The following is a 25,440-nucleotide window of genomic DNA, read 5'->3' as shown; positions in this document are numbered from 1 at the left end:
TAGTATCTGCCCTTTTTGAGCTCTATTCAGGAAGTTGCCTCTTGTGCTAATGCATTAAAAGTTATTTCCCAATTTTTCTTCTATCAGGTTCAGTGTATCTGGATTTATGTTGAGGTCTTTGATCCATTTGGTTTTGAGTTTTGTGCAGGATGATAGATATAGATCTATTTTCATTTTCTACATGCTGACAACTAGTTGAACCAGCACCATTTGTTGAAGATGCTTTCTTTTTTCCATTGTGCATTTCTGGCTTCTTTATAAAAAAATCTGGCGTCCATAGGTATGTGAATTTATGTATGGGTCCCCTGATTAAGCAATGGGGATGGAGAGATGGGCTCAGTGGCTAAGAGCTCTTTGTTATTCCAGAGGACTCAGATTCAACTTCCAGCACCCACATGGCAGCTCACAATCATCTGTAACTCCAGTTCCAGGGGATCTGAAACATGATATTCAGGCTTCATGGATACTAGGCACATGGGTGGTGCACATACACACGTTTAGGCAGGCAAAACACCTGTACTCATAAAAAATTATTACTTTTCAAATGAAATTTAGCCTTTAATTTATTTATATCAAGGCATACCTTTTTATGAAGTTAAAATAAGTAATTATAATGTCCAGTTTCAGATTTTATACTTACTACATTTTTATACTAATAAAATTATTTTAAAACAACTTATTCTAAAATATGGGTAAAACAAAACTTTAATGAACCTATTGCATATACTTTTGTTATGATAAGGACTAAAATAGATTAGTCTATAAATTAGATACATAAAAATAAGTGTCTCATGAATTCTTTGTTTCAATAGAAAAGTTCTATTTTAATAAACAATTTTTATCTATTTGGATCTGTCCTCAAATTAACAAAATAATTCTAGTTACAACTTAACCAGGATGAATAAAAATGCTCAGGAATAAATTTCACAAAAACAAAAAGATTGAAAGAAAGTTAACAAGACCTTAATAATGAAATATATCACGTATTCATGGGCTAGAAACCTTAATGATGTTAAAGTGGTAAGAGCTTTCAACTGCATATACAGATTAAGTGCTTTTACTCAAAGATATATTTTGCCCTAAAATGTATATTTCAAGGGACCCAGGATAGCTGAAGCAATTTCGTAGAAGAGCAAGTTGGAGAGCACATTAACAATGTGTACAAGTCCCCTTTCTCCATGTCCCAGCCAGCATTTATTTCTTTTTTGTATATAAAAGAAATTCTAGGGGGTTGAGATGCTGTATCTCCTTGCAGGTTTGACTCACTAGTGATTTTGATCACATTTATTTAAGTTTGTTGGGAATTTAAATTTCTTCTTTTGAAAAGTACATATTCATATAATTTTATCATTCTTAAATTAGGTTATATATTTTGTAACTAATTGTTTTTCTTTCTTTTTAGAGTGTAATGTAATTACATCATTTCCCCCTTCCTTTTCCTTCCTTCAAACCCTCCTATATATTTTTCCTTACTCTCTTTCAAATTCATGGCCTCTCTTTGCATTAATTGTTATTAGATGCATACATACATACATACATACATACATACATATATATATATGTGTGTGTGTGTGTGTGTGTGTGTGTGTGTGTATACATGCATTCCTAAAATAAATGCTCAGTTTGTATAATTTTATCTGTATGTATGTTTTCAGGACTGACCATTTGATACTGAACAACCAATAGTTCTGCTCTTCTCTTGGAAAAGATTATTTGTCCCATTCTGTGCATTCCTCAGTTGCCTACAGTTCTTTGCGTAGGCTTGGGGCCTCCTGGTCTTTCCTTTGTCCACTTTGGCATATCTACTGTTGTTGTCCTTGTTCAGCTCATGTTTAGGCAGTCATGTTTGGTGAGACTTTATGGGTCTAATTTCTGACATACCTGGGAGACACAATCTCGTTTTGAACTCCATCATCCCTTGGCTCTTAAAACTCTTTCCACCTCCACTTCCACATTGTTCCTTGAACCTTAGGTGCAGGCATGGTCTTGTAGATGTATCAGTTGGAACCAGGATCCACAAATCTGCATTCTGATTGGTGTAGTTTTCTATAGTGGTCTCTATCTGTAGCAAAGGGAAGTTTTCTTTATTAGGGATAAAGATTACTCTTAACTGTAGGTATAAGGATAAATGAATCGATAAAGAAAATGTGGTATATATATGCATGGTGGTATTTATTTCGCCATAAAAGACAACAAAATTATGTCATTTGCATAAGAATGGGAGGAAATGTAAATCATCATACTAAGCTAAATAAGTCACACCTAGGAATATAAATGTTGTATGTATTTTATCATATGTAGAACCTAGTTGATACAGATACATAAAAACATATATATATACACATACATATGGCACAAAAATAGAAAATATACACATACATATGGCATGAAAATAGAGAGGGGTCTATTTGAGAAGAGATAGAGGATGAGCAAAGAGGGGGGTGGGGTATATAAAAGGGTGACTGGGAGTGAATATGTTCAAAGTATATTATATACTTCATCAAAAAATGCATACTAGTACAACTTGAAAAATCATTTGGTTATAAATACCTCACAGAGCTTACTGGAGACTCAGTTCTAACTCGTGCTTCAGTATGTCTGCTTTGGTACAAGTGGCAATGATACTATTACTATCACTTTGTAGCATATTTTCAATTTTTAAACTTAATTAATTTATTGTATATGAACATGTGTATGCTTGAGTGCACACATTCCACAGCAAGTATGTGGTTGTCAGAGGGCAACCTGAGGGAGTCAATTCTCTCCTTCCACCATGTGGGTTCTGGGGATCAAACTCTGGTCATCAGGCTTGGCAGCAAGATCTCTTATCTGTTTCACCATCTCGCCAGCTACTTGGTCTTACATTTTAAAATTAGATAGTGTTGTGCTTCCAGTTTTATTCTTGCTTAAGATTGCTTAAGCCATTTGAGGGGTGTGTGTGTGTGTGTGTGTGTGTGTGTGTGTGTGTGTGTGTGTTCCTGTCAGAAATACACAATTACAGGATTTCTTAAAAACATGAGGGGTACTAATGGTCTTTTTTAAGAAAAGTACTTTGAATCTGTGGGTTGAACATAGAAGGCCTTTCCTTTCTGTGTCCTCATTGAGTCCTTTCATTGGGGTATTTTTTATTATTCAATATAAAGATATTACACTTCTTTAGTTAAATTTTTCTCAAGATAATTTTTCTGTACCTTCTATAACTAGGATTATTTTTTTTGCAATCTGGTTTATTTCTATCTATTACAAATGTATAAAAGATCCTCCATCAATGCTGCTGATCGCAGCAGAACCTTGAGAAATATACCTTTGGTTTGCCTCAGAAAAGGAACACATATTGCACTGTAAAGTTTATAAAATTGGCACAAAACATTGTGGTAATGTTACAATACCAGTTTTAAGAGTTCAGTAACTAATGGGGAGCCGATGGGATACATGCAGAACTGTGAAAGCGATCTCACTTAGCCAGCTGTATGCGTAGACTGTAAATCTACATTCAGATCATTTCTGAACTAAGACTATCATCTTAGTTTGTCTGTTGAGGTCAACCAGGAAACCCTAGAATATACCTTGATTTTTGCAAAAAACAAAATAGGGGGAGGGGTTTCTTCAGCATTTCAGTCCACGAGTAACAGTATCCTAACAGGCAAAGTGTTCTCTCACTGTCAACATAGAATAAACTGCTGCTGGAGGTCAACTTGGGCTTTAATTTGCATTAGTATTTATATGCATAGTAGTCCAAGTTGTTGACCTCATGACTTTAAAAAGTAACTCTAAAAAAGTAAAATGGCCCTTCTTGGAAGACTAAAGAAAGACATCCAGCCACAGTTGTAAAAAGTCTCATCAAAACAATGTACCCTTTTATGAATTACGCCTCAATTTAAAAAAAAAAAAGTAGCCCCAAATAAGAAGCAGCTCTGAAAAAGAAAATATAACTTAAGATATTTGAAAAAAACAAGGTGAATACAGGTTCAAAAATAATTAAGATACATTTTCCTAAGGCTACCTAGAATTAGGCTTTAAAGAATTCTACCATTTCAAGTTTACCACTAGTTACTAGATACCAATTTACAAACAAGATGTCCACTTTTTTTGTTCCTTTATCAAGAGAAAAATCTACCTTCAGACTATGAGGGTGGTGATGGGGAGGGACTAGAAAACAAGATTCAAACAATCCCATGCAAATATCACATTTTTCAAATGGAAGAACTCCAAACTGCACTAGAAGTTCCAATCACTAAGACACTTCCCATTGAAATGATTTAAGTACAAATACATGGCACCAAGGTTTAGGCCTAATATAGGCCTGACAACCAAGTCCTTGTTTTCTGGAAGAAAGGCCTCAAAAGTCCCACTCAATTCCACATAACAATGCTTCAAAGATCAATTAGGTTTTCATTTCCTTAATATTTTTGTTTTTGACTTCTAATCTTAAAGACTAGATTAAAACTTAGCTCAATTCCCAGAAGGCATTGCTTCCCTTTGCTCTATGAAAGAGTCCACCAAGACCTCTTCCTCAAAACCATCTAGCCCCCAGCCTCCAGCCTGTGCTTGTGATGCATCTTTCTCAACATCCTGAAAAGGTAATGTAGGTAAAATATGCTCATAAACATTAAAACTAGTTGTTAGAAAGACGTAACTAGCTTTATAATTCAAGTTTTAAAACATAAATACTTGCAGCTTGATCTGCACTGACAATGATTGTCGGAGCCTAGAATTCAACATTTACAAATTCTCATTCACACACACAAAACACACTATTATCACACAACTTGTGTCTTGAGAGAATCTTCTGCTTTTTAGATCTTTGGCCTCCCAGTCAATCCCAAGTTCAACCAACTTTAACTAAAACTTCACTCAGAATTTTACCAAGCTTTTCACCCACACATTAATGCTTGTCGTATCTTTCATCAACTATCAAAATCTGAAGCCTGCTCAGAGATTGCCAGGTAAAAGAAAATAAATGAAATACACAGAGGTTATTTCAAAACAGAACATGACCATCAAAAAAAAAAAAAAGTCACGATTCCCGATTGGGATCATCCTTTGTTTACTACCAGTAAGAAAAATCCCACGTTGGACTATTTCACACTCCAGCATTGGCCAAAGGACACGAGAGCTGGTTCTGGAGCATGCAGTTTCTCACACAGATGTCCCCAGAGGAACACCAAGGACAAAGTCACGTGATGCCTCTCCCGTACAGAGGCTGTCTCACAGGGGCATCGAGGACACCCACTAGTTTGTGGAGATCCCTGAGAAAGTATGATTCTTAAAATCTGGACTGTACATAATTCACATCAGCCTTGTTCAGGTACTCACTGGAAGAAAGATGCAGCTGTTTGCCAGAACTCAGCACTCCACTCTAGATCAGCCATGTGGCCATGATGGCTTTCTCACAAGTGATATTCTCTAGTTTAAAGGATAATTATGTTGGGCTACAGATTTGCTATTTCCAAGGATGACTTGGAGTTCATCACTCATCACTTGATTTGAGTAACCATCCTAACATCAACCATCTATTGAAAAAAGAAACTCTTCAAAGAATGACTTCTCACTCTGTAAGAAATAAGCTAGAAACAGCAAAGTAAAAAAAATCTAATGGCTGATACTGAGATTAAATTGTGTTCAATATGGGAGATAGTTGCTTACTGCAAAAACCAGACCCGGAGAGCTGTAGAATTACACATATGCTCACCATCAAAATAACTTACATGAAACTGCTTCTGGCATAGATCAAGAGGTTAAGATTAAAAAAATAAAAACAATGGATTGAACCTGCATGTTCCATTGCTCATAAACTTGCACACACTATTGTTCTGCAAAAAAGACAACTGCAGCAAAGAAAAATGGCCCTTTTGCAAACAAGCCTAAAAGTAATCCCCAAAAAGAAAAAAAAATAACATGCATATATGTATAAAGTGTTACTATTAAACACAATGCTATCTCTAGGGGGGGGGAATTAACTGCATAGGTTAAAAAAGAAAAACAAAAAACCATGTGCAACATCTTAAGCCAGTAAAGCACCAAAATAAAAAAAAATTTAAAAACCCACCAAAAATCACTTTTCATAATGATTAACATAGAAGCACAAAATATCGACCATAAGTCAGGAAGTAATTACCTGGACAGATACAATGTCCACTGTTGAAAGAATTTTTCTTCAATTTAAATGTCTTTTCTCATCTCTAAAGAAACCTTAAAGTGCTAACTTTACTTATATAAAACAGGCAAATTCTTCAAGTAATTTGCTACGCCAATTTTTATCAGCCTAAACAAGGAACTAAAAATAGCAAGTGAAGTGAAAAGGGCAGAACACCCGACCGGTTCCACATAGATAGACACCACGGAGAACGTCACCTACCATCCCGCCTTTCTTCACTGCACTGCACAAGCTAACAGATTAAGTATCTGTTTTCTTACATTAACTCCCTAGGATTTGCTAAGGTTTTTGCAAGTCACTAGGTAACACATACAGTCCTAAGGAAATAATGTCACTTAAAAATCAGCACTGGAATACTTACCTGGCAGGGGAGATACCATGATCACGAAGGTGGTTTTCCCAGGGCGAGGCTTATCCATTGCACTCCGGATGTGCTGACCCCTGCGATTTCCCCAAATGCGGGAAACTCGACTGCATAATTTGTGGTAGTGGGGGACTGCGTTCGCACTCTCCCCTGTCAAAAAAAAAAAAAAAAATCAGCACTGGACACTAATTAAAGCGAGCTTGTGCATGTCTACTGCCTTAAACTAAAAGTGAGGCATTGCTTACAAACTGTGACGAGCCGCCCTCCACTGGCCGGCTCACTACTCCTGCTCCTCGGCTGCTTTTTCAAGGAAGTATACATTAACCAGATGGCGATTGAGGTGCTTGCTGTAATCCTTTTCCTTTCTGAAAGACCGATCACAGAAAATACAAACAAACTCTCCCTCGGTTATTTTAACTGCCAACCCCTCCTTCCCACTTTTTGAACTTGCTTCTTGTGGCACTGGCCGAGCCCCATGCAGCCCAGAATCATCACTTCCCTTGGACATATTATCACTCAGGTCACTTCCATCATGGCTGTGGATGCCTTCGTCTTCATCAATGTCCGGTGACTCGTTTTCAGCCAAAGTGATAGGAGGCGAGGCCGTTACGGTTGGTGATGGGACAGGAGGCAATGGTGACGCTGGTTCGGGTGCTGAGGCTTTCACAGGGACACTGTCTGGGTTCTGCTCAGTGTCCACTTCCATTTCACAAAGCCCAGCTGAACCAGTCTGACACTTAGCATGTAACGTTTCACCACCTGACCCATTTGAGTTTTGTTCCGAGGATAAGACACTGGTAGGTTCCTTTGGAGCAGCAAGCGTAGCTAGACTCTTGCCAGCTTCCTCTGTTCCCACTTTCTTGAGAGGGGCCATTTAATTTCCTTCCCCATCAGAGCCAATTTCTTGGTCCTTGGGTGTCTCGCCTCTTCTTGAGTTTCCCTTTGGAAGATCCTGTGCGCACCTGCTTCCCTTCAGAAGCTGGCTATCTCTAACAGGCACTAAGCCAACTTCAATAAGGACTTGCTCCTGCCGCACCACCTCACTCCTCATGCCCGACTTCTCCTTGGTACTCTCTTTTTGGGGAGAAGACCTTTTGGTGATTGGTTTCACTTGAAGAGGTGGCTCCATGACAGCAGGAGGCTCCTTCTGAACAGATCCCATGTGAGGAGGCCCTGTCTGAGCAACCTCCACCTGAGCATGGTCCAAAGGACAAAGCAGCTTCTTCTGACAATGTCCCCACTGAGACTCCATGGGAGAAGGCGGCTCCATCTGATCAGGCTCCATGGAAGGAGGTAGCTCCATCTGATCTGGCTCCAGGGGAGGAGGAGGCTCCCTCTGAGCAGGCTCCGTGGGAGGAGGAGGCTCCCTCTGAGCAGGCTCCGTGGGAGGAGGAGGCTCCATCTGATCAGGCTCCATGGGAGGAGGCTGTTCCATCTGAGAAAGCTCCATGGGAAGAGGCTGCTCCATCTTTGGAGGCTCCGTGGGAGGAGGCAGCTCCCTCTGAGGAAGCTCCAGGGGAGAAGGCAGCTCCCTCTGAGCAGGCTCCAGGGGAGGAGGCGGCTCCCTCTGAGGAGGCTCCAGGGCAGAAGGCAGCTCCATCTGAGCAGGCCCAGTCTGAGCAATATCAATGGGAGAAGGAAGCCGGGCTGAGTAGAGCCTGTAGGGGTGACCACCACCTGAGTGAGTGCAGGACCGGAAGAGACCTCCTCCTGAGCCAGCTCCATGGAAGGAGGCTCTGCCTGAGCCCTCTCCATCTGCGTCTCCTGAGCAGGTCTGCTGCCTTTCTTACTTGATTTACCTTTTTGAGATTTCTTCTTTGCACCTTTTTTAATGGAAGTATTTTGCTTTTTATTGTCCCCCTTAGTCTCCTCCTTCTTGCTGTCATCCTTTGGCACCTCAGTACTATTTTTGGATTTGCTTTCCATCTTTTTTTTCTTTTTTGTCACTGGTTCCTCGTTCACAGGCTCATTTGACGGATGGGCTTCAGCATCCACCTTTCTTTTGTTCTTCTTGGCTTTACTGACATTTTTTTTATTATTTCCTGTATGTACATCTGTGTGTTTCGTCTCTGCTGCCTTAGTCCCCGTTGCGGATTTCCGAGTTCTGGTAGTTACCTGGTCCACTGAGGCATTGCCACAAGACTTCTTCTCTTTTCAAACATCCTTTTTCTCTAGATATTAGGATAGCTACACCAGCTTGTTTCTTAGGTCCATTTGCTTGGAAAGCCTTTTCCCAGCCCTTTACTCGGAGGTAGTGTCTGTCTTTGAAGTTAAGGTGTGTTTCTTGTATGCAGCAGATGGATGGGTTCTATTTTCTTATCCATTCTGTTAGCCTGTGTCTTTTTATAGGTGAGTTGAGACTATTGATATTGATGGATATTAATAACCAGTGATTGTTAATTCCTGTTATGTTTTGTGGTTGTGTTGTGTTGTCCTTCTGTGGTGTATGTTGGTGTGGGATTATCTATTGCTTGATTTTTCATGGATGTGTTTAGCTTCTTTGGGTTGAATTTTCCCTTCTAGTGCTTTCTGTAGGGCTGGGTTTGTGGACAGGTATTGATTAAATCTGGTTTTATCCTGGAATATTTTGTTTACTCCGCCTATGGTGATTGAGAGTTTTGCTGGGTATAATAGTCTGGGTTGGCATCTGTGGTCTCTTAGTGTCTGCATGAGATTTGTCCATGATCTTCTAGCTTTCATAGTCTCTATTGAGTAGTCTGGTGTTATTCTGATGGGTTTGCCTTTATATGTTACTTGGTCTTTTTCCTTTGCGGCTCTTAATATTTTTTCTTTGTTCTGTGTGTTTAGTGTTTTGATTATTATGTGGCACGGGGACTTTTTTTTTGGATCCAGCCTATTCGGTGTTCTGTAAGCTTCTTGTATCTTCATAGGTATTTCTTTCTTTAGGTTAGGAAAGTTTTATTCTATGATTTTGTTGAATATATTTTCTGTGCCTTTGAGTTGGTATTCTTCTATCCCTATTATTCTTAGGTTTGGTCTTTTCATGGTGTCCCAAATTTCCTGGACGTTTTGTGTTATGACATTTTTGTCTTTAGTGTTTTCTTTGACTGATGAATCTATTTTCTCTATCGTGTCTTCAGTGTCAGAGATTCTCTGTTCCATCTCTTGCAATCAGTTGGTTATGCTTGTTTCTGTAGTTCCTGTTCATTTAGTCAGGATTTCTATTTCCAGCATTCCCTCAGCATGTGTTTTCTTTATTGTCTCAAATTCATTTTTCAGATCTTGGAATGTTTCTTTCATCTGTTTAATTGCTTTTTCTTGGCTTGATTTGATTTCTTCCCATTTTTTTGTTTGTTTTTTTCTTCCATTTCTTTAAGGGAGTTTTTTATTTCCTCTTTAATGGAGTTTTTCATTTCCTCTTTAAGGGAAGTTTTTATTTCCTCTTTAAGAGAGTTTTTCATTTCCTTTTTAAGGAAAGTTTTTATTTCCTCTTTAAGGTAGTTTTTCATTTCCTCTTTAAGGAAAGTTTTTATTTCCTCTTTGAGGGAATGTTTTATTTCTTCTTTAAGAGCCTCTATCATCTTCTTAAAGTCATTTTTAGGGTTGATTTCTTCTGTTTCTTCTGTCATGGTATGTTTAGGTCTTGCAGGTGTAGAATCACTAGGTTCTGATGTTGCCATATAGGTCTTTATGTTGTTGCCTGTATTTTTGCACTGGCGTGAACTCATCTCTTCCTCTGTGCAGTGCAGGTGGTGTCTGTGTCTGAGAGTGCCTCTCTTGTTCTAATTTTTAGTCTTGGTTTAGTAGGGGTTCTTGGTTAAATTGGTGCTATTGGGCTGTTTCTTCAGGGACAGCTGATTTCAGTCAGTGAATTATATACTTATGATTCTGGTGATCTAACTAGGATTATTTTAAAATTTATTTCAAACAAATGTTGCTGATATATGAGAATGCTTCTTATTTTCATATGATGATTTTGGACTCTCCAATTTTATATATTCATACAGCCTCTATGGAGTACTTTCAGGAGGCTTCTAAAAATTGTAAACATTAGATCTATTATATGATGCAACTATTTAAGCATCTATCTATGTCTCTCTCTATATATATGTATTTTTCTGGGTATTTATAAAAAATGATATCAGTATATTTAGGAGATATCAGTGAGTCATAGTTATTGTGTATCTATCAACAATGGTTAAGATACAAATTGACTTAGATGTTCATCAATGGATGAGTAGCTATATATCAGTTGTAGAAAGTTGGAGTTCCATGTCTCATATGTGGATTGTCTGAAAAATCTACCTCAAGTAGACTAGTAAATTATAAGAGGTTGGAAATTTGGAGTTTTAGGCATTATAGAAGGGGATTGAATAACAGGTATCAAAACCCAGATGGAGGAATTAAGTTGTAGGTTTCAAAGCACAGTGTGATAAATATACTTCATGATAACCTATTGCATATCTTTTGAACATCTAGAAAATAAGAGCTCAAAGATTCCAGACAAAAATCAATAATAAAGAGAAGGTAGCCTTATTGATCCCGACTTAAGTATATCTTACATATTGGCATTGTCCATTGCACACTGTATCTCATAAATGTGTACAATGAAATGATAATTTTAAAAGTTGGAGGATTAATAATCTGAATATAGCTACTGTGATTTGGATGATGAAGAATTGGCACAGATGTCAATACAATTAAATTGGTAGTTCTAAAACAAGCCTTCATATTTATAATAAATATCATATACAAATTAACTCAGAATTGGTGAAAAATCTAAATATAAGAGTTAAAATACAATTTTTAGTAGATTACAGTTATACATTTTCATGGCTTGTGTTTAAACTGATTTCTTAGCTGTGAAATCAAGTATGGATCTGACAAAAAAAATGGATAAACAAGAAATAGACAAAATGTAAATCATAGTGCTTGAAAGGACACCAGGAAGAAAGTAGCCATAACAGAAAACTTAGAAACATCATTTGTTTGATGATGAACTTGTACATAGAATCACAACTCAAACTGAAAAAAAAATACATTTAAAACTTGGCAAAGTCTCTGAATAAAATTCTCACTAAGCAATATATGCAAATGAACAATAAATGCATGAAAAGATGCTCAACATCAATAGTTATCTGAGGTCTGAGAACTAGAACCATAATAAGAAACTATGTCATACACTCTAGGATACATAAAATGAAAGAGAAAAGAACAGGTTTGATGAGGATATTCTTTTTGTTTGCTTTGTTTTTTGAGACAAAGTTTCTCTGTGTAGCTTTGGAGCCTGTCCTGAAACTCTCTGTAGCTCAGGCTGGCCTTGAACTCACAGAGATTTGCCTGTCTCTGCCTCCCCAGTTCTAGGACTAAAGGTGTGAACCACCACTGATGGGCTCAGTGAGGACATTCTTAAATTGGAATTTTCTCCCACTGCTATTGGGAATGTACAATAACACAGCTACATTAGAAACACAGTTTGGTACTTGTTTAAAAAGTTAAACACATTGTTACCATAGGACCTGCAATTATATTTCTAGGTATATAACCAGGAGAATAGGGAAAAATCAAATAATATGTTATTCAGGAATGTTTATAGCAAACCCAAGATAGACAAAATAAGGAACTAAAACCTCTATCAATCAATAGATACAAAATACAGCATATTTGTGTAATGAAATATCATAGAAATCCTGATATTTGTTACAACAGAGATGAACCTTGAAATAATTTCAGTATGTGAAAATGTCAATAAGTCTTACAGCATTATATATTTCATGATTCCATTTATATAAAATTTCCAGAAGTTTCACATAGTCAGAAAGTAGATTGCTAGCTTTCTAGGGCAAGGGAATGGGGTAAGATTTGATAAGAATGAGGGATGATGGCTTATGAGTACAGAGCTTTGTTTTGTTTTGGAGATGATGAAAATTATACTGACAAATCTGTGGCTATACTGAAAACAATGAATTATTTACTTTAACTGGATGTATTCTATACTATATAAATAATAATAAAACTATTTTTATAAAAATTATTTTAAATGACCAAGAACCTTTTACTTTTATATTGCAAGTCCCATCCCATTTTTCTTTTTTATTAAGAGATTTTTCTATTCATTTTACATACCAACCACAAATTCCCCTGTCCTCCCTCCTCCCACCCCCCAGGCTTCCTCCCCAATCCATCCCCCCATTCCCACCTCCTCCAAAGCAAGGTCTCCCATGGGAAGTCAGCAGAGCCTGGTATATTCAGCTGAGGCAGGTCCAAGACCCTCCTCTCTGAGCTAGGCTGTGCAGTGTCTCAGTATAGGCACTAGGCTCCCAAAAGCTAGCTCATGCACTAGGGACAGGTCCCAATTCCACTGCCTGGGAGCCCCCTATACAGTTCAAGCTCATCAACTGTCTCCGCTTATCCAGAGGGCCTAGTCTAGTACCATGGGGGCGCCTCAGCTATTGGTCCACAGTTCATGCCTTTCAGCTAGTTTGGCTAGTTGTCTCTGTACTTTTAACAGATGTGGTCTCAATATCCCTTGCTCATGGAATCGCTCCTCTCTCTCATTGATTGGACTGCCTGGGACCCGGCCGTGGATCTCTGTACCTGCTTCCATCAGTCAGTGGATGAGGGTTCTATGATGAAAGTTAGGGTATTCAGTCATCCGATTACCAGAGAAGGCCAGCTCAGGCATCCTCTCGACCATTGCCAGTAGTCTATGGTGGAGTCATCTTTGTGGATTCCTGGGAACCTCCCTAGCACTCGGCTTCTCCCTATTCCCATGGTGTCTTCATTTATCATGGTATCTCTTTCCTTCCTCTTCCACTTTGTTCCCCTTCCAGCTTGAACCTCCCGCTCCTCTAAGCCCTCATCCCCCGTCCTTTGCCCTCCATTACCCGCCCCTTACCCCCAGTTTGCTCATGTAGACCTCATCCATTTCTTCATCACTGGGCGATCCATGTGTCCTTCCTAGGGTCCTTCTTACTAGCTAGCTTTCCTGAAGCTGTGGGTTGTAGTCTGCTTATCCTTTGCTTTACATCTAGTTTCCACTTATGAGTGAGTACATACCATGTTTGTCTTTCTGAGTCTGGGTTACCTCACTGAGGATGATATTTTCTAGTTCCATACATTTGTAAACCTTATGATGTCATTGTTTTTCTCTGATGAGTAGTATTCCATTGTGTATATGTACCACATTTTCTTTATCCATTCTTCAGTTGAGGGGCATCTAGGTTGTTTTCAAGTTGTGGCTATTACAGTTAATGCTGCTATGAACATAGCTGAGCATGTGTCCTTATGGTATGATGGAGCATTCCCTGGGTATATGCCCAAGAGTGGTAGAACTGGGTCTTGAGGAATATTGATTCCCAATTTTCTGAGAAACTGGCATACTGATTTCCAAAGTGTCTCTACAAGTTTGCATTCCCACCAATAGTGGAGTGTTCCTCTTGCTCCACATCCTCTCCAACATAAGCTGTCTTCAGTGTTTTTGATCTTAGCCAATCTGACAGGTGTAAGATGGTATCTCAGAGTCCTTTTGATTTTCATTTCCTTGATGACTAAGGATGCTGAGCAATTCATTAAATGTCTTTCAGCGATTTGCAATTCTTCTGTTGAGAATTATCTGTTTATCTCTGTAGGCCATTTTTAATTGGACTGTTGGGTATTTTGATGTCTAGTTTCTTGAGTTCTTTATATATTCTGGAGATCGGCCCTCTGTCAGATGTGGGATTGGTGAAGATCTTTTCCCATTCTGTAGGCTGTTGTTTTGTCTTATTGACCTTGTCCTTTGCCCTACAAAAGCTGCTCAGTTTCAAGAGGTCCCATTGATTAATTGTTGCTCTCAGTGTCTGTGCTACTGGTGTTATATTTAGGAAGTGATCTCCAGTGCCAATGCATTCAAGACATTCTCTTCTATCAGGTTCAGAGTAACTGAACTGCCTTTATATGTTACTTGGCCATTTTCCTTTGCAGCTCTTAATATTTTTCTTTATTCTAAATGTTTAATGGTTTGATTATTATGTGGTGAGGGGTCTTTTTTTGGATCCATTCTATTTGGTGTTCTGTAACCTTCTTGTATCTTTATAGGCATTTCCTTCTTTAAATTTTCTTCTATGATTTTTTTGAATATATTTCCTATGCCTTTGGGTTGGTATTCTCTTTCTTCTGTCCCTATTATTCTTAGGTTTGGTCTTTTCATGGTGTCCCAAATTTCCTGGATGTTTTGTGTTATGACATTTTTGGCTTTAGTGTTTTCTTTGACTGATGAATCTATTTCCTCTATTGTATTTTCAACACCAGAGATTCTCTCTTCCATCTCTTGCATTCTGTTGGTTATGCTTGCATTTGCAGTTCCTGTCTGTTTACTCAGATTTTCCATTTCCAGCCTTCCCTCAGTTTGTGTCTTCTTTATTGCCTCTATTTCAGTTTTCAAATCTTGGACTTTTTCATTAACCTGCTTAATTGCTTTTATTCTTGACTTTCTATGAGAGATTTATTGATTTCTTCCATTTTTTTGTTTGTCTTTTCTTTGAATTCTTTAAGTATAGTTTTCATTTCATCTTTAAAAGCTTCTATCATCTTCTTAAAGTCATTTTTAAGGTCTATTTCTTCTGCTTCTTCTACTTTGGGATGTTCAGGTCTTGCTGATGTAGCACCACTAGGTTCTGATGGTGCCATATTGGTCTTATATTGTTGACTGTGTTTTTACACTGGCATCTACCAATCTCTTCCTTCACTCCATGCAAGTGTTATCTGTGTCTGAGGGAGCCTCTTGTGGTCCAGTTGACACTCTTGGTCTAATGGGATCTCTTGATCTAATCCGGGCTCTTGGTCCAATCTGTGCTGTTCCCAACCAGTGCAGGGTCTGCTTATTTCTCTGGTTTTCACTGGTGTCACAGGGGGTTGTTTTCTTGGTGAGGAGGTGGGGGAAGGGACAGCTGGCAGGTCCCTGGGGCTCCAATTGTCCAACCCCATTTTAAAGATTTATTTACTTTTATGTGTATGAATGCTTTGCCTGAATGCATGTCTGTGCAACATGTGCATGCACATGGGACCCCTGGAATTGGAGTTACAGTTTGTTATGAGCTGCCATGTGATCATAACCCAGGTCCTCTGGAAGAGTAGCCAATGCTCTTAACTGCTGAGCCATCTCTCCAGCACTCTATCTGGTGTTTAAAGCTTTCAATTTATCTGCTCACTATCCTTTGGAAAGAGAGACTAGAGTATTTTTTTTTGCCTGAGATCCTTTTCATCTGGACTACAATTCTGTGTCTTGCCTGACTCTGTGTTCATATCAATAAAATATAGAATATACTTAGAGGAAAGTATGGTATGAATAATTGAGGAAGTTAGAGCCCTACATTAAAAACATTCTTTGAGACAATTTCAGCAAAATGGTATACGTCACTAGGTATTGGGCTCAGGATTTCACATATTTTCTATCTCATTTAATTCTCATAAAAGAAACTTCAGTAGCTGATACTATTATTAATATTTTGAAATAAAATACCTGAGACTTGAAAGATTAAATAGTACAGAACTTGAACTCAAATCTTGGGAACATATGTGATCACCCAAAGATTAAAATATTAATGTGATGATAAATAGACTTATTCTAGCAAATTTTGTGTTCTTTTCTTCATCATGGACCCATGAGACAATTATTTTAAAAGATGATATTTGTAAAAAAATTATATTTTTAATAGAAAAATATATAATATATTAAAACTTTTAAACAACTTTATATTTACATTAAAATCCTTGCATATGAATGAGATTACTTTAGGTAATATATTTAACAAATTTCCATTATTGAAAACAGTTACATGAAATTAATGTTCTTTTTTAAAAACCCAAGATACATAGTCTCTTTATTAGGTGTTACCCCAGTGGAAGAAATTGTAGCATGAGTAAGATGAGAGACTTAATTAATGCAATAGTTATAAAGGGTGTACCTTTGATACATTCATTCACTGTTTTTTTTTTCCTACAATCCCCTCAGGTTGTTGTTAATGGTAGCACAGAAAGCAAACATCTTAATGGACCTTACAATACATTCACAAAATATGTATTTATGTGAGCAGGTGCAAGCATGAATGCATGCATCTGAATATAATTTAGATCAAAGGAATAGTAAAAAGTTTTGGCCAATACCTAAATACTTAATTCTATTATATTTCTGGCCTTGTGGCTAGAGAGAATCACAACATAGAAAAGGAGAGTATAAATTAGCAAGAATGTTTTTAGAAGATCCTGCCACTATTTTGCTGATTTTACAAGGCCTATCTCTAATATTTTATTGTATGTCAATGCATACCTGATGTATTTTAGGTTTTCCTCCCACAAGTTTATTTTAGCCACTTTATGAGTTTTTCAGTCATGATTGTGAAATTTTTCTCTAAATATCACAAGCCAATTGGCATATACTTAAAAATATTAGAAAGGTTAAAACCTATTTCACAATTGTTTCAAAATGCATCTAAGGAAACTCGGGGTTATTAATTTTGGTGGCTAATGCTATGCAGTAGAAGCAAGAAACAATTTCTTCCTAGCTTTTAGATTAATCCTATCTTAGATGGTTTAAGACCACCCTCTCCTTTTCATCTATTTCCTTGACTCATTTATTCTTTGGGTAGCTAAACAATAGTCACTAGATTTTAAGCACTCTATGCTTAATTATTTTCAGTCCTGAAGAAGTTAGAGTAAAAGAAATGTGGATATGCTAAATCTTCAAACAAAAACTAATCAAATTTTGTTCAGTATGCCTTCTTTTTATTGATTTCTTCTTTTTACTAAAATTGTTAATAGAAGCAGAGACATTTGAGTGAAACACTTGTTTTTAATTGATATTCTCTTTATGGAAATGTGATACCTACACACAATGGGATTTTATTAAGCTGTAAATAAAAATGAAATTATGAACTTTGCAGGTAAATAGATGGAACTTGAAAATATTATACTGAGTGAGGTTAAACAGACCCCATAAGACAAATCTCACATGTTCTCATTCATACATTGAGCCTAACCTTCTTTAGATTTGTGTATTTAACTTGGTGTACCTGTGGATGTCAGGAAACTAGAAAAGGCCCATTGTGGGCAAAGTAGAAAAAAGATCTTAAGAGAGTGAGGATAGCAGAGCATAGTTGACATGAAAGAGAAAAGGGGAACATTGGGGAATAAATTTTAAATGAGTTCAGGAATTGGAGAGTAGCGGAGAGGAAGAATAGGAAGAGAAATAATTAACACCAAGAATGTTTGAAAACATATGGAGAGCTACTATATTATATATATACTCCCAGAACCTATAAACTGTCAAACAAAAATTCATATGCCAGGGTTGGAGAGATGATTCAGCAGCTATGAGCACTTGGGGTTCTTGTAGAGGACCTAGGTTCAGTTTCTAGCACCCATATTGAGTATATTACAACAAATCTCCCAGCTGCAGAAGACTGACACATTCTTCTGGCCTATGCAGGCACTTACATGCACACACACACACACACACACACACACACACACACACACACACACACAAACACATAAATAAAAATATTTTTAAGGCATTTTAGTGCCAAGTGTGGACTATCTTCCCTTTAGTTGTTGATTAGGAGTATCACAGATCCTCCCCCTCAATCCAAAAAAACAATGCAGGTTACAGATATTGCTCTTGGTTGCCCACAAGAATCTGGTGGAATGAGTCTATTGCTGAAGACACCAAATACTTTGGTCACAGGATATAGAGAAATCAAGTTGGTATTGACTATGAAGCTTCTTTCCTGCCAGCTAGGTTTCATATTACAAGAGGGGGCTATACAGGCTAGTAGAGCAAAGAAATCATCAATAGTCATACCCACTTGTGAACTCTGAGAGAGCTAAAATAATAACTGGTATGCCTAGAATGCCTCTGGCTGCAATAGTGGCATGAATGTTATGGAATTAGCCAACTACTTTCTGATTGAATTTAAGGCCAACTACACAGGAGGAAATATATGCCTGGTACTAAAAATCTGGCCAAAAACTCATGGCTGGGGAGCCCATGGGCCCCAGAGGTGAACATACTCTTATTTTGTTAAATGGACATAGCATTAAATTCCCTCTAAATTTGTAGATTAATGCAGCTCTCAGATCTCATCAGAGAAGCTGAAACTTATAACTTCCAAACACACAGAAGAAATATCTGTGTAAATAAGACGTCTATATCATACTCCCTTCCTCCAAGGCTCATGTATTATCTTGGAAGACAGAACAGAAAAATTGTAAGATCCAAAGACTTGGGAGGACTGGAATAGTCAATCGAGAAGGAAGAGGAGTAGACATGAAACAAATAAGTAAATAAGGCAATTTCAGATTGTGATAAAAATGTGTCACTAAAATGCATAAATATATAAATACAACCCGATGAGTTCATTTTTGTTGTTTGTTTGTATGTGGTTGCAGGACTCACCACTTTGTATTAGACAATTAGGGGCACATACCTAGAATAGACTAACTCTCCTCAGAGAAGTCATAAGTTGCCTACAGTTTTTTGTCTAGGTGTGTGACCCCATGAGAGTTTTCTTCTTCCACATTAACATGTCTATTGATGTTGTCATTGTCAGATCTTATTTATGCAGCCATTTCTATGATAGACTGTTTCATGGAAGACTTCCTGGTAGTTTAGTTCTTAAAATCTTTTTATCCCTTTTCTGAGAAGTTCCCTGAGCCATAGATGCAGGAGCTGTGATATAGATGTATCCACTGGGGTTGGGCTGTTGTGACCTGGTTGATCTCTGTTTTGTTTTCAGCTGTGGTTTTCTTTTCTTTTTTCTTCTTTCTTTCTTTCTTTCTTTCTTTTTCTTTCCTTTCTTCCTTCCTTCCTTCCTTCCTTCCTTCCTTCCTTCCTTCCTTCCTTCCTTCCTTCCTTCTTTCTTTCTCTTTCTTTTTTTTTTTTCGAGACAGGGTTTCTCTGTGTAGCTTTGCACCTTTCCTGGAACTCACTTTAGAGACCAGGCTGGCCTCGAACTCACAGAGATCCGCCTGCCTCTGCCTCCCAAGTGCTGGAATTAAAGGCGTGCACCACTACCGCCTGGCTCCAGCTGTGGTTTTCTGTGATGGTCTCCATTTGCTGCAAAGAAAAGCTTCTTCTTATCAGAGGTGATCTACACACCATTTGTGGGTAAAAGAACAAAATTCAGATTGTAGACAGGTATTAATGTTGGTCTAGAAAAGTGGCAGATCTCTTTTAGATACAGGACTTCATTAGCCCCAGGTTAGGTTTCTAGTACCAGACATGGTTTCCCTCCTGTTGAGTTGACCTTAAGTTCAAATAAACAACTATTTTTTACTGCACCTTTATGGGTATCTTGCCATCCTGGTCATTGTTGTGGTTCATAGGTGTCACAGATAAATAGGAATGACTATTAATTACTTCCCTTCTTGGCAGCTTGTACACTATTTTCTGGTACTATGGAAGCTAGACCACAGAATGGAAGCTTTCAGATTAGAATCAGATCATATAATCTGGGTCCTGTGTCCTAAATGTAAAGTATCTTGAGCAATAAGAGCTTTCCTTCAACATCTGAGAGGCAACCAAGGGCAATAACCATAGTCAATATTATTTTAAAGGAGGTTTTTTTGTGCCTAGTACTGAGGTTTCTGTCAGTCTATAGTTCTTTATGGGGACATTGACAGCTCTAGCTCTTAAAAATCTTTTAAGATATATACACCTATATATGCATACACTTATATGTATAATTTTTGGTAACTGTAAAATAATGATTCCTTGAAGTTTTTTCAAACAACCTTGGTGTTTATCCCTTCCCATCCTTCTTTTGTATTGACCTCCCTTCCCCATCCCATTTGGAGCCTACCTCCCCATTTTTCATTTTCTACTTTCTATGTATCATTCCAATTTTAGTATATGTGCTGCCGAAGCGAGCACCATTTTCTACTCTCTATCACCTGCATCCTGCTTTTTTCTACATGGTTCTTTTATATTTGTGGTTTCTGTGGTTGATCCATGTTAAATAGTCAACATCTGAAGATTTGGGACTAGGAACAGTAAACAAGAGAATATGTATTGTTTATCTTCTTGAGTCTGGGTTACCTCATTCAATATGCTCTTTAAGAAGTAAAGTTATCAAGTGATAATAAATACCATGGAGAAGGATTTGGAAACTTGAGGAGAGTATAAAAAATAAGGCAATTGTAGGATAGGCTGAATATTGCTTCGGGACCTCTGAAGATTTTTTTTTTTAAATCACGAATTTTAAAAGATGAACTTCTTTTGAGAAACTTGGGTCTTCTCTCCATGATACAGTGTTCTCCTGTTTCCAGGTATTATTATCATAGAGATGGCCCATATTATTTAAAATTTTGCAAAACATCATTGACATTGAAGAGGAGAAAAAAACAAGCCAGCTTCTTTGTCCGTGATTTTCACTAGATAGGCTCCTAGTCAGACTGTTCTGGTTAGATTAGATGTACCACCATATCTTCAAGCACATGATGATTTAGTTCTTCATAATACTACTACGAGTTTCACTTTTTCTTAATTTCTTTCATTTTTGTGACACACAGATGGTGTTTACACTCTTTGATTATTTATTTAAATGTTTAATCTGGTGGTTCATGTACTCTTGTACCCTAATGGATTCCTCCTCATGGCCTTTTCTTATTTAAAATTAAGGCAGGCCATGACTTGTTTCATGGTGTATTGGGCAAATTCACTCCCTACTCTCTCTGCATCAACATGGAGGGAAAACAATAAATCCCTAATGCTGATTATGGTCTTTCAAATTTTTCTGAAATATGATATAAAAGAAACGTTTTTCATGGAGAAAGTAAAACCCACATTTTTCATGCTTCTGGAGTATGTAAAGAGGTTCAGCTTTGGGTTCAACTACTGTTAGACTTCAAAGCAGAGTGACTACATTACTTATGTCTGCTTGTAATTTTCCTGGAATCATTAATAGTTTCATCATTTCTACAAGTTTTTTGGTTTGAAATAGATGGCACTGACTGATAGTTAATAATAGATAATTCTGAAAAAAACAAACAAACAAACATGTCTTTACTAACTTGCTGGTGATCTCTCTTGACTCCCAAGTGCATATAATAGTGGATTGCCACAATTTCTCCAGTGATAGCATTACTAACACACCAAAGGCCTGAGTTTAAAAAATGCAATCTCACCATTTCAGTTTCTCTCTGGCCTTAATTATTCTATATATCTTTACTTTCAAGTTTTGTCTAAAGTACTTTGCTGTATCTGCTTACTTGGAATAAGGCTAAGTGTAGACTAATGAGTTTAAATTAAGCTGATGGCTGGAGTGATGACTCAGCGGTTAAGAGCACTGGTTGTACTTCCAAAGGACCTGAGTTTGATTCCCAGTACCCATGTGACAGTTCACAACTATTTGTACATCCAGTTCCAGGGCATCTGACACCCTTTCTGTCCTGCACAGACTCTACACACATGTTGTGCACAGACATACATACAGGCAAAATCATTAATACACATAAATATTAAAAAAATAAAAAATAGGCCCCAAATGGATAAGTCAAAGTGTATAAGAGTACAATAATTCTATATCTTTAGGCATCTTTGCAGTTTGTTTGAGGATCCTTCCCCTCAAAGCATCCATGTTACTCAATCTAAAAATTCTTTTATGACCATGAGTCCAAACTTTAACCACAAGAAATGCACTCTTCCCTCTTGCCTGAGAGAGGAAAAGGCATGAACCAAAGAAATTACATCCACCATGAAAAGAAACGTGGCCCCTTTAAGACCTGAGACCAGGAATACTCTGACATTATGACTCTGCCCATTGTGATATCAGAGGCTTAGTAAGAAGGTTACAGGCACAAGCTCACTTGTCTGAACAAGGTTCACCAGAGTTTTCCCAGGATTTATGGCCTTTCTATTATGCTTTATCATTGCCTTGTATTTCCTCCTGAGGAGGTTTTTTAAGTCGAAGAAGAAGAAGAAAAAGCCCAGAGACAGAAGAGACAATTTTAAACAGTAAAAGAAAAATACAGGGTTAGTAGGCCTTTTCAGGTGATATTTAATCTCTTTCTTATCTTTCATATTATTATTACTCTAAGATTCTTTACCACTCTAAGGTGATTGTGCATAGGATCTGAAAACTGGGGATGGATCTTCATGTATAATTCATATCATTTAACCATTTCAATGTCAAAGTACATATGTAGCTTTATAGACTATCTGAAGCTTCCTATTGTCAAATTAATTGTATGAAAGTGGTTATGTAAACTATCCGTGATTTTGAAATGGCTATCTAAATAGCCACAATGATTTCCATGGATTGTTTTTTTCTTAAAAATTCATTCTAGCCGGGCGTTGGTGGCGCACGTCTTTAATCCCAGCACTCGGGAGGCAGAGCCAGGTGGATCTCTGTGAGTTCGAGGCCAGCCTGGACTACCAAGTGAGTCCCAGGAAAGGCGCAAAGCGACACAGAGAAACCCTGTCTCGAAAAACCAAAAAAAAAAAAAAAAAAAAATTCATCCTAGTATACTGTAGCTGGCTCATGCTGTAGTTCTGTATTCAACCTAAATTTAGTCTCCTTGAGTTATCGTCAGTTGTGTTTTATCTATGAAATTGTTCACATTATGACAGTTGAAAGATGGGCTTAAGCTTAATCTTTGGTTAAAAGCATTACTTAATGCTCAGATTGTGTCTGAAGTGTAACTCCCATTTACACATCTTCAGAATACCATTCTCTATCACTAGATGGGTGACAGGCAGATGATAGCAGATAGCTAGATTAATAGATGCTTGCAAAGTTCCTAGTGCCTTTACTTACTTTTGTTCACTTGTCATATTGTAGGAAGTGGCTTAAAACTATCATGGTACTTACATATTAGCATGGAGATGCAGTGTGAGCAATTATACACTGTATTTTACATTTCCTTCAAACCATGACTAACCACTGTTTTTCCTCTTATAAAAATCTCTGTGTAGAGTCCCTGGAGTCTATCCCACCAAGAAGCCTTTTCTGGAAATTCTTTTCTTCCATCATCAAAATTTTCCAGAATAAATTCCAAGTAAGTTATTTATACTATAAAAGGGAAGTGGAAAGTACAAATACTGAAAAAGAAAGAAAAGAGTATCTCATTTGGAAATAATTGCTTTGAGCATTTTAAATGTACGTGTGCGTGTGCGTGTGTATGTGTGTGTATTTGTAGGAGGCAAAGTTGCAGAGATAAACAGGCATATAGATAACACTGTTTCTAACTGTGAATATTTATATAATGATATTTTTGTCAGAGTAAAAGATAGCTCTTTAGCATATTTCCCAAGGAAAATTAAACTGTAGAGCTTTAAATGCCGTGTTTCCCATTGATCTAAGTATCACAATTTTGTAGAGATTCTGAGAAAGAACATCAGGACTATTGCATATCAAGCCTCTAGTTTTTGCAATATAATTTAAACAAAAATTGTTTAGTACTTTCTATCTTATGAATACACCATTATTTCATTATGCCTCTTATTTCAGTCTAATGACTTCTGCATGACTTCATTCATTTCATATAGAATACATTCATAGTAATCTTTGCATTATAATTCTTTAACAATATATGTTATATTTTAAAATATTTTAATTTTTTATTCTTAAAATAGCTATATGGCTCAAAAACTCAAAGAAGGTACTTTTTACAACTATCCACCTCGTAATTGGGATGACTCTCCAGGACCAACTAAGCCTGCAATAAACTATGGGAACAACTTGTCAACTGCACACATGAAGCCAATCTTCGTATGTAGAAAACATTTCAATTTCTATTTATGGTCACAATCATCATAATTCCAGTGCAGATGACATAGTGAACATTGGCATTCATTATGCTAAAATGATAAAACAAAATTAGTTCAGATATAGGTTTGGAAAATTGACTTTATATGAATCACTATACCTTCTCCTTAAGTTTGTATAATGGGATTAGGAAATGAGAGTCAAAGATAATAGAATACATAAAATATAATAGGTATTCATGTATATATAAATAAATGTAGTGTTTTTTATTAATTTGTATATTATCATTTATATATATTTAAATTTGCAATCATTAGAAAGGAGATTTGAAACCAATGAGAACTGATTAAATGCTAGGAGACTTATTTAAGGATGTACTAACATCCATCTTTACAGCAACAAAATGAACTTTGGAACTATAATATCACAAAACTACTTGTTTTTCTTACATGCATACCATCCAGCAATGTTTGTTTCTTATTGTAGTGAAGAGATTCTGGATTGCATAGTAGCTAAGCCGGTTCAGAAGAGTTGCAGTACATGTATTTAGTGGCTATTTAAAAGAAGCTCTCATTAATTAACTAAAATAAATATTTTATTTTAAAAATAATTATGAACTTGTAATAGCAGCTAAACAGTTTTCTAAAATGACACATAATATATGCTAAATTTTCTGATACATTAGCATATCTAAGCAAGCTTAGATATTTTATGAAATGTCATGTAATTACTTTGATATTTTTAACTTCCTTGCAGGATTTTTCCACATCTGGGCCCCCAAGACCAGCCTATTCTTCAAAAGAAAAGAAATACTCAGCTTATGAAGAACTAGAAATACCTTACAAAATAGGCCGGGCTCACATGAAATCCAACTATTGATTTCCAAATGGAAAAATAAATGTTTATGCAAATCTGTGTGTGTATGATTTCATGATCATTTTGATAGCATTCTTGTTACATTCCAAGAAAACACTACAAATATGATTTATATTCTTTAAATACTTTTCCCTATAATTCTGCTAATTTTTCTCTTTATGCCTTTAATTTTTTCTTTGCTGACCCCTCCTGATGACCATAATGCAAAACTTTAATTTCTTATGTCCAATTTCATTAATTCAGCAGATTCCAGACTTCTGTTTCTGTAAACTCGAAATTTTTTTTGAAGTTGCTTGCATGCACTTCCTGTTTTTATTTTGTTAGGTAATATTATT

General features: G+C 36.9%; 1 protein-coding gene and 1 non-coding gene across 4 annotated transcripts in view; both read left to right on the top strand.

Annotated features, from left to right (window-relative positions):
* Positions 1-25,140, top strand: part of LOC102910536 (uncharacterized) — an 80,828-nt gene extending 55,688 nt beyond the window's left edge. Inside the window, exons 5-8 of one of the 3 annotated variants that reach the window (XM_042269045.2) lie at positions 16,603-16,614; positions 23,439-23,519; positions 24,097-24,232; positions 24,986-25,140. In XM_042269045.2, coding sequence (XP_042124979.1) covers positions 16,603-16,614; positions 23,439-23,519; positions 24,097-24,232; positions 24,986-25,108 — 352 coding nt within the window. In that variant the 3' untranslated portion in view covers positions 25,109-25,140. Of the gene's footprint in view, positions 1-16,602; positions 16,615-22,296; positions 22,495-23,436; positions 23,520-24,096; positions 24,233-24,985 lie in introns of those variants that run through there. The other 2 variants (XM_006995646.4, XR_006068039.2) reach the window with 2 other exon arrangements.
* LOC143271118 (U1 spliceosomal RNA) lies at positions 6,511-6,674 on the top strand. Its single transcript, XR_013048343.1, has one exon. It is a non-coding gene; the product is annotated as a U1 spliceosomal RNA (small nuclear RNA).
* Positions 25,141-25,440: the final 300 nt, after the last annotated feature.

This window comes from Peromyscus maniculatus, chromosome X (assembly GCF_049852395.1).
Source record: "Peromyscus maniculatus bairdii isolate BWxNUB_F1_BW_parent chromosome X, HU_Pman_BW_mat_3.1, whole genome shotgun sequence".
NCBI lineage: Eukaryota > Metazoa > Chordata > Mammalia > Rodentia > Cricetidae > Peromyscus > Peromyscus maniculatus.
Note: the sequence above shows the minus strand (reverse complement) of the source record. Positions and strands in the feature narration are given on the sequence as shown.